This window comes from Pygoscelis adeliae, unplaced genomic scaffold, assembly GCF_000699105.1.
Source record: "Pygoscelis adeliae isolate BGI_AS28 unplaced genomic scaffold, ASM69910v1 Scaffold298, whole genome shotgun sequence".
Lineage (NCBI taxonomy): Eukaryota > Metazoa > Chordata > Aves > Sphenisciformes > Spheniscidae > Pygoscelis > Pygoscelis adeliae.
This window is the reverse complement of record NW_008825303.1, coordinates 811,328-821,423: the sequence shown is the minus strand read 5'-3', so window position 1 is coordinate 821,423 and position 10,096 is coordinate 811,328. Positions and strand designations below refer to the sequence as shown.

Sequence of the window (10,096 nt, the reverse complement as noted above, 5' to 3'; positions counted from 1 at the left end):
AGCAGCGGCCCCCCCAGCCAGCTTTCCCCAGTTTATGTACTGAGCACGACGTCCCATGGTATGGAATGTCCCTTTGGGCAGTCGGGGTCAGCTGTCCTGGCCGTGCCCCCTCCCAGCTTCTTGTGCACCTCCAGCCTTCTCAGCCGGTAGAGCATGGGAAGCTGGAAAGTCCTTGACTCTAGTGTAAGCGCTACTTAGCAACAACTAAAACATCGGTGTGTTATCAGCATTGTTCTCCTCCTAAATCCAAAACACAGCACTGTACCAGCTACTAGGAAGGAAATTATCCCAGCCGAAACCAGGACACCAAATGATGTTACTCTTTACTGAAAGTTTAAGTACTTTCCTCAGTCCCCTCGTGCCACTCTTTGAAATGTTTCATGTCTTAATTTATTGATTCCTGATTTCAGCAGCTAGGGTGGAGCATCTTACATCTGTTCTTGGTTGTTTGTAATTTTAAATGAAGCTCATGTAGGGATAACAGTGATTCTCTGCAGCAAAAATAAGGTTTCCTTTTGGCCCCCTATGTTAGCTTAGTCAGACAAATTGGCATTGATTTTGCCATTGTCCCTGGTTGCTCTGAACTTCACCTTTGAGGAGACTTTCATTGCAATTCAGGTGGCTTCCCTGACATACAGAAACTTAAATTCTCATGGGTGTGCTGTTCCCTATACAGTGAAACAGTCATAACAATATATATGCAGTACTGTTTCTAAAATAAGAGTAATATGTTATTTCGTGTAGAGGCACATATACTTTGTCTAGAGGCATGGGAGTAACTTAGGAAAACACAATTTCTGTGTCTCAGACATAAATATAAAATCGTGTGTGGATGGCTTACTCCTTTTCACTGAAAATGAACGACCTCACACAGTGTTTATATTCTGCATTTCTTCAGAGTGCAGTTAAATCTAAAGAAATAAAATGTTTAAATGGGATCTTCCTTCCAGACATCATTAGCATAAGTAAAAATTAATATAGCCTAAAAGTCACTAACATCTGGTTTTTGTTGCTGTTGTTTTTAAAACAGAATTTATTACGAGAAGAATAACTAATTGTCTGCATCTAAAGCAACTTTTGATAGACATTTTGTGGAAATTTTTTAGGAATCCGATCTGCTTCATAATTTATGCTGGTGAATAAGTGATGCATATCATGCTTTGGAAATTTCCCAAAGATCCCACTCTCACCCCTAATGTTTTGAACAGGTAGTATGACACTTTTTAAAAGTAAGAAAAGTTTCAAGCGTTATTTATCTTCAGCATAGATTTACTCATTTGTGTAAAAGCCACACGCTAACTATGCCTAGCTTAGCGGACTGGGGGATGCTTTTTAGGCCCAGTTATATGTTTTAGCCACATCCTGACTTCATATGAGGGCAAAATAGAGTTGTGCATAAGTTCCTAATTACCTCATGCACTTTGGGTTCTGCCAGAAGGAAACGCAGGCATGTAGGCAAGAAAGAAGCAGGATTGGTCAGATCCCACTGGTGACAGGAAGACTAGCTGTGCCTGTCGCCCAGTCCAGATGTGGCCTCTGAGTCTGGCTGGAATGACAAGAAGGAGAAAGACAGCCCTCTGAGGGTAGTTGTCTAAGTTGGTGCTTAATACAGATTTTAAGATTAATAATTCTAGTTCTTTTTTTTTTTTTAATTCTTTCCCCATATATGTCTAGATGACTGGGGCGAAAGGACAATCGGACACACCCTATGAGGGAAAGCCAGTAGCTATGGAAACAAAAGGCAATCCAGCTAAGCCTGTTAGAAATGAAGGTGTGGCTACGAAGAAGCTGAAGAAGAACTACTGCAAACAAAGAATGATGAAGAAAAAGTGGAAAACGAAGTACAACAAAATGCAACTGAAGTAGGAATAGCTGAACCATGCTGTGATAAGTATGGCCTGGAGAAGGACAAGACAAAACCAAAAAAATCTGAGGCTTTCTTGCAGCTTCAAAGGAGCCAGAACAAGCTGGCAGGGGAAACGCCTCCACAGCTGAAACATGCTATAAACCTTTAACCCTTTCTTACCTCAGTGGACACATTTCAAGTGAAAATCTCAAATTCAGGCAGAGGAAAAAAATGCAAGTGTCTGCAGCTGAGGGTAGAGGACAACAGTATCTTCTGTTGGTCTCATGACTTTCACAGAAAAAATGCAGCTTGAAGAATGAAGCAGTGGTCGACAGCAATATCTGATATCACATAACAACAAGAAAAATAACTTTCCAGCTTTCTTAGTTCTTCCAGAATCACTACAGATTTTTATTCTGACATATTTCAAAATTATATTTTACTTTGTGCAATGTGCATAAGGGGAACAATTTGGATTTAATTACTTAATCCTTTTAATACACAGCGTCTACCAGTTTTTAAATTACTTGTAAAAATACATTTTCTTTTTAGAGAAATAAAAATAAAAATACATTAACAAATGAGGTTTGGGGAACAAAAACTGTGTTTATTTGAATAGTATGTGCCATAAATTTGCACTAGGAAACTTAAGAGTACAGCTAAACAGTCAAAATACATATTTTTATGCTTCCCCGAAACAATTTCCAGAAATTGTTTGGATTCTGGTGTGTCTTCAAAAATGGATATTGCAGTTATTTACTGTATTACTTAATGGCTACAGCCTAAATCAGATATCAGATTATATCTGATTGCGCATTGGTATGCAGTAGTGCTTACCTGAGGTATTAAGGTTTGCGTTGAGGAACAAGTGATAGGATCAAGGCCTTAGTCATCGTTCCAAAAACCCAACCAGACTATGCTGTACATCAGCAGTTTGCTTGAAATTTAGAGCCAAACCGACAGAGGGAAGTTAGGGAAATGCAGAGAATACTTGCTGTCTATGAAAACCCCAAGCAATGTGGTGATGTGTGGTTTCCTAGTGAATATGAGTTGCGTGGAAAAATTAAAGTTGTTTTGAATGTTAGTGTATAAACACATTGTATTCTGTGGTGCGTTTGTAACTAACATGATTGCTTGTGAGGGAAGATTTCTCTGCATTACAGCTATTTTATGGTACATACTTCTAGTGTTTCATCAAACAGAATTTCAACAGAAACAATCCTTGAAATTGAGGCTCGAAAATTACATTCTCTGTCATTGCTTTTGTTTCACGTTTTCTGGATTTCTGCTTGTATCTTCCTTTATTAAGAGTATTGTTTTTAGAAGAGCTCATGAATTCTTGAAAGCTTCAAGAATGAGTCCAATAAATTCTTTCCCATTTTTGCCTTTTAAACAATACAAACAACTATTTCAAAATGTCTGAGCCAATTTTTGTTTGGATGATGTTCTGGAGAGCTGTTTGTATGCATGTTTAAACAGCTAACACAAAAAACAAAGGCCTTAAAGATGTTCTTCCAAATCTTTTATTTGGACTAAGGAAGTTACCAAGTACACAATCTGATCAAGCATTATTCTGCTCACCAGGGCTTGACATGACACATTTTAATGTCATGAAAGTAAAAATCAAGTATTTATGTTGTTTACTGGGGTATACCTGTTACAAAATCCTGAAGGCAGGTTTTTTAAAGCAGGCTTTAAACAATGAATGATTATTAAAAACCATTCTTTCTGAAATACAAAGCATTTTCTGATTATTTTTTCCCCACTTAGATATATTTACAGTATTATTCAGTTTTGGTTTTTTTTGACAACTGCTTCTTTTAGCTGCAGTGATATGCTAATGACAAGCAGAACTGGGGTAGAGCTGTTTACGAATTACAAGAATTACAAGTAGTTCTGATACGAAATCCTAAATGCACTTAGTGACCTCTCGTAATAGGAATATTTTAGCTGTGAGTCATTTTTGCCAGATAACTAACTCTATGTGGGGATTCAAAGCAGTTTTCAGTTTGTATACAGAAAACCTTTTGCCGGACTTTTATGGAATTTAGTTTCTCCATGCAGTTTCATATGTTAGAACTGTATGGTCTATTTGCCCATGTATCTATATGCCTAAAAGACTTGCGTCTTTCTCTTAATAGTGTACTACTATACTACGCTAGTATACTACTAATGATAGTATACTAATTGTAGTTTCTTATCTGTTTAGAATAGACAGGGAATCTGGAGTTTGTATATAACACATGAGATGGCTTTTTAATTCACTGTTATGTTTTATTTGATTGTTCACTTTTGGATTAAGTGGGACTGAAGTAATTTGCTCTAAGATAAGTTAGTTGTTTGAAAGACTCCGGTTTTGTTCATGTGTCATGGGTGGGTGGTGGTGTTCGTTTGACTGTCATTAGTTCTGTGGAATGCATGCTACCGAAAACTGTGGTCTGTTTGTTTTGTCATGGCCATGCAGCATGTGGATACATAAAATTCATACAGAAATTACAATTTTTACACACAAGTTATAGCACAACAAGCTTTCTGATGCAAGAAAGGAAATTGCTGTTCTCCATGACTTTGAGGATGCGAAAATGAATCTTGGGGATATTCCCCAAGAGGAGGGATTTGAAATATTGGCACAGAACAATGTCGCTTGGATTGCTCTCGGTTGTAAAAGTAGGGCGGTTTTGTGTCTCATGCATGTTTGTGGATGCATTCCAGATCCGTATGGACATGAAAGGTAACGGCAATTTGTTTCTGCTAACAATTGCTACCTCCTTCTAGCTCACATCACTGCCTTTTCCTATGTCTGAACAGGAATAATAGTAGGGGTAAAATTCTTAATGTAATTTGTCTTTGTACTCTGCCACATCCTGATAAGGTCTTACTACATGAGATTCTGAGGGAAGAGAGATGCTCATCTTAACACCATATGAAGACCAAAACTTGTCCTTTTAGGTAGGAGCCCGATACAGCATTAAGATAGTATGTCCTTGATCATCTTGCAGCTGGATGTCCCCATTTCCCAAAAGATTGCCTTGCTTTTCAACATGCCATGGTTGGTGAAATAAAAATGGAGGATTATGAAGTGTCATGGACTAAAATCTAATGTGAGTTTGTTACTTTGCCTAAAAAGCAACTTTGTAATCCAATGTGATGCCTGTGCTGGGAAATCAAATTACGTTATTATTTTCTCTAATAACAGTTCAGCAAAATTCTACTCAGTGAAATGTGTCTGGGAGCAGAACATGTTGTTAAATGCTGATGGCCCCTCATCAGTTTGAGGCAAGTGTTGTACAAAAGTATACTCCATTTATCTTTGCACCTAAAATAAAATTCTATTTAAAGGAGTTTGGTAAGAGGAGAAGGGAGAAGGCATAGCATGTTTATTTCAGGCAGTAACATCTGAAATTTGAAACAAAGAAAATGGCTAAACAAAATAATTGGTAAAAGAGATTTCAGTAAAGCCAGAAAATGTGCTGGATATTAGTTGCTGGATCGCTGGTTCTATATAGACTGCTCCTGAAGTGACAGTTACCTGTGGGGGAGAAAGAAGGAATACAGGGGTGCCTGACTGTTGTGATGCCACCAAAGTATAAATTCTGAAATGTAACACAGATCGTAAAGCTCTGGGAAGCAGGAAACTACTGCTGAAGTGAGTGGGCCTGGATCTTGCTCTCTGGATAACTTGCTCTACAGCTAACTAATGCTGATCTTTTTTATGGCGTCAACCCACTGAGTTTCGGAAAAAAATTCCACAGCCCTCATGGTCCTGTCCTGTAATTTCAACCTTCAGCTCTGTGTTTGGAATGGATTGTGTGCTTTTATGTTGCAGTTTATATGGCTTGTTTTTAAACGTAATTACTACTTTTTGTCAATCTGTATTATAAGAATATCTTTTACATATGCATTTGGAGTGCGTGGTTAGATGTAACTTATCCAGTCTAAGAATCTTCCCGTTATATTTTTCCCTTGTTAGATTTTTTTTTCTTTTATGTAGATTTACCTGGTTGTAAAGGGGGAGAAGTATGTGCTGTCCTGTCTTCCAGAACAGGAAGCTCTAAGTGCTGGAGAGTTGGTCAAAGTGATCTCATAGGGATCTCTGTATTCAGTTCTCTCTTAGCTTTTCAGTGCGGATGTCTATAGTCCAGTGCTAATGGAGCAGCCTGTGCTGCTGCTTGCGATTATTTCATTCTGGGTGCAGGACTTTTATCTTTGCTAAGTCTCATGCAATTCTTGTTGGCCCAACCATGCAGCCTGTCCAAGTCTCTCTGAATAGTGGCTTATCTGTCCACTCTAACTACCTGTTCTACCCATTTGGTGTCACCTGCAAACTTGGTGAAGATTGATTCCATCTTGTTATCCAGATGATTTATAAGAGTATTGAGTAGTACTGGACCCAGTATCAACCCTTGAGAAGCTCTGTTCATGACCAACTTCCAGTTCAGCTTTGAGCCACTAACCACTTCACTAAAAATGGAAGAAACCCTCTGAGAACATACGGTTTTCCATGCTGTATAAGATCACTGATATTAAGTCTGGTTCTCTCCATTCAGTGGTGTTTGTTATAAGAGTAAATTGATAGCTTTGTATCATGTTCAGACAGTTTGAAGTTAGCTTTGGAGGACTAGAGGGGGAATTCTTACCTGGCATTTGAGATTACTGGTTGACGTACAAACGTTATCAGTTCTTTATATTAGCATGAATAACTGCAATGGATTATTGGTTGTGAAATCTAACTTTTCTTTATTTCTGCAGTAATAAGTGTTTTCAAACTTTATTTGCGCTATGCACTAGTGAATCACTTAGGAACTGCTTTCATTCCCATCTGTGACTGGCTGAACCTCTTCACCTTCTCTGACTGCAAAACCTTTTAGGGATATAACAGACACTGTCTGTGTAAAATATATGTTAGGAATAGATTTACTATGTTTTTTCTCTGTCTTCAAATGTAGCCTAGCAGCTGGAAACACGGAGAACTGGGACCAAGTGACCAGACATCCGTTCCTGTGCTAGGTGGGAGCTGCCAACAGCTAGTGACTCTGTCCAACCCCATGCAGTGAAGTTCAGTAGCAGACATTGAACCATTTGAAGAGGTACTACTTTTGCTTCTGATTTGCTTGCCCTGTGTTTTAAATAGCAGCTTGTCTTCAAAAGAATATAAAAATCAGTTCAGACATGGTCTTTCAGAATGTTTAGTGCTGACCTCCATTTAAGCTGCTTTTAGTTCTACCAGTAGAAGGAATTGGAGCATTTACAGTCTCTCCCCCTGTCTAAGTCTGACTGGATGTACAACTTTCTCAGATGTTTCTCTGAGAAGTTACATAACTAAGCTTGTTCTTCCTTAACAAGATACAGCCTTTCTTACAAGTGTGGGCACAGTCCTTCCCAGAAGCACTGTCATTGCTTGATATGTTATATTTCTCTGTGCTAAAAGTATGTTTGTTTTTTTTTTAGTTGCTGTTAAATTGTATTTTTCTGCAGAGATTCTTAAATTTTGTTTGCAAGTTCAAATTCTATTACTCTGTGCCAAAATTATTACATTAAAATGTTTTCAAAGATACATTGCTGTATTATATATCCCCAATTAAATTTCCTTCTCAGTATATCCCAAATTAAATTTCCTTCTCAATGCCAGAAAACAATTTTGGTGGCCAGGTGACAGTCTATTTAAGCACAGAACACTTGAATGACGCCCTATCTAGCTTGCAGGTGGAGGATTGTCACAGATGAAAAGCTGATCCCAGCCATTCTGAGCCTTATGAAGGTCTTCTGTAGATAATCTCAAGGCTTACTTGCACGTATGTATAAGGCTTACTTATGGCTATGTCTTGATGCCAAGCCAATCCCTATCTAGCTGAAAGATTGAGAAGACACCATTGTCCTATACCTTGCAGAGGGATTTTTTTGTTGTTGTTCTTACAGAACTGCAACAATACACTGCCAATTTCTAAATTGTAGAATAATTTAGTGTAATAACTAAATAGTATCAGTCCTAGTGCAGACTTCAGGGCATTCCTCAGTATTGATGCTTAACTCTTCTGGGGGACAGGACGCTTACCCAGTGAGCAAAGAAAAAAAAAAAAGCCATGAAAACCCCATTCTTCCACAAGATATCATGGTAGTTTTGTGTGAAGTGTAAGAGTAGAGTTAATTAAGAGGAAACATAATCTTTCTTGTTATTGTTTGTGATTAAAAGATTTCAATAAATATTAAAAGAACATTGTCACTTTTAACTCAAAATTAGAAAGAAAAAAAGTGAATAATAGTAGCTATGGGCGGGGGGACTATTACAGAACCCAGCGACATATTCCCTGATTCTTTAAATGAAATATAGTAGCCACATCATTCTGTTTATTCACAGCATGCTTTTACAAGTGTCCCATTTCCTATTTTTGATTGCCCTAATAGAGGAAAACCATTTGTTTATTTTTCCAATGGGCAATGTCCTTGTTCAGAAAAGCCAAAAGGAAAAGTATACTAATACTGTTGACCAAAGCTATATAATCCCATCAGCCAAGCCAGCTTCCTTCAGCTTGACGGTGGTAGTCCACATTACAGTTATACAGATTTAGAGCCAACTTTTCCAAAAGATACCTGAATACATCCCAGTTTCACTGAAACGTACTCAGAGGTATTTAGCTAAAGTTTTCCACATGTGCATGAGATTCCTCTGTTGTAAGGTAGTATGAATGGCTAGGAATGTGACATGACCTGCCTGTGCCTCAAGAATAAGCACATATTCCATCAGTGCCTCTCCTTTCTTAGTTGCTGTCAAATGAATAGAATTTGTGAGGCAAGAAAAAGAGCAAGCTCTACCATGCCAAATATTGTCAGAATTCTTTGCACAAAGGTAATGATCCTGACTCTTAAAAATCTAGAGTTTAAAAATGATTGTGAGTTTTAATAAACCTTGAAATACTTTTGAGAGCCTCTTGAGTGTTTCAAGGGTGTTTCAAGCCTTTTGATACTCAAGGACATGTGACTCAGATTGTATTTTTTACATTTTACCTTCAAGGGAGAGCTATAGACTCCCCTTCCATTCCCCATCACTGCCTTTTTCAGGCAATCCTGAATTCTTGCATCATTGCAGGCTTTTAGGAACTGATGTCTGCAGAAAAACAACAAACGTGAGACTCTCAGAGCTAGCGATACTGATAATATTGTGTAAATGCAGTCAGTCGTTCACTAGCAATGACCTGTGTGAGCACCATGAGAACAGTTAGATTTGTATGTTTAGGTAAAAAAGGAGCTGATTAATTCCTCAACAAAACAACATCAAAGATAATAAAGCGGTGCCAAACAAAGTCTGATTGTTCCCTATCTATTCAATACACACTGAAGGTTGTTCCTGGGGAGGTCACAGTGATATAACTACCCATCCTCTGCACAAATATAGTCAGAAAGTTTGGGCATTTTCTTATAAAGATCTTTTGTGATCTCATAGTAAACTTCCAGAGTTTATACACAGGTTCATACACAGGTATCTTGAGATAATCAACTGTGAGAAAAGAAAAATAGACCAACTTTTGACCAGTCTAGTGCTTTTTCAGACCTGAATCTGAAGTAAAAAGTGGCAAACTTTACATCTGGGCACAGAATCAGTTGTTGGGAGCAGTTATTCTCAATTAGAGTTTACCTTTCTGTTTCTAGGTTAATTTTCTGACTTGAGGACGCATCTGTATACCTGAGAGCTTGACTATTTTCCCAAATACATCTAACAGAAAGTTTTGCCCGTGAGTGTTAATCTTGCCTCCCCTAAGGTTTGCTGCTAGCACAGCCGCTGCTGTAGTGCACTCATGCTATGGTTTTAAAAGAATGATGCAGCATAGCTGGTCTCACTGGGATTCCCTAGCTCTTCTCGTGTCAATTCTCCCTTCTGGTGTACTTCAGTGTAGAAAGAACAACATAAGGATTTTCTGTAAATAAATTTGTAAATATCCATGTTAACCAGTGTTAATCAGTTAATCAGTGTAGCCAAATTCGCTCTGAGATCAATGCTTCTAGTGTATTTTTCAAAAACTATTTAAAAGCATCTATGAATAAAATGAGAATATTTGTTTAGAACTTCATCACTGAAAATCAGATTTGGAGTAGTGATGCAAGCTTGAAAATAATTCGAGTCTGTTCATGGCTCTTACCTTAATGCAGACTTTAAGATTTGTTTGTCCCGTAGTAGAGTGAACAGCATGAGTGCCATCCTGTGCCAGGCCTGCTGCAACTGATGTTTTACTGCATTCAAAAGCTCCACCTACCAAA

At 38.0% G+C, this 10,096-nt stretch overlaps 1 protein-coding gene across 1 annotated transcript in view; it reads left to right on the top strand.

The window, feature by feature from the left end:
* The window catches only part of ICE2 (interactor of little elongator complex ELL subunit 2), a 26,530-nt gene extending 24,129 nt beyond the window's left edge, over positions 1-2,401 (top strand). The window contains exon 14 of the mRNA XM_009330045.1: positions 1,675-2,401. Coding sequence (XP_009328320.1) covers positions 1,675-1,866 — 192 coding nt within the window. The 3' untranslated portion in view covers positions 1,867-2,401. The remainder of the gene's footprint in view (positions 1-1,674) is intronic.
* Positions 2,402-10,096: the final 7,695 nt, after the last annotated feature.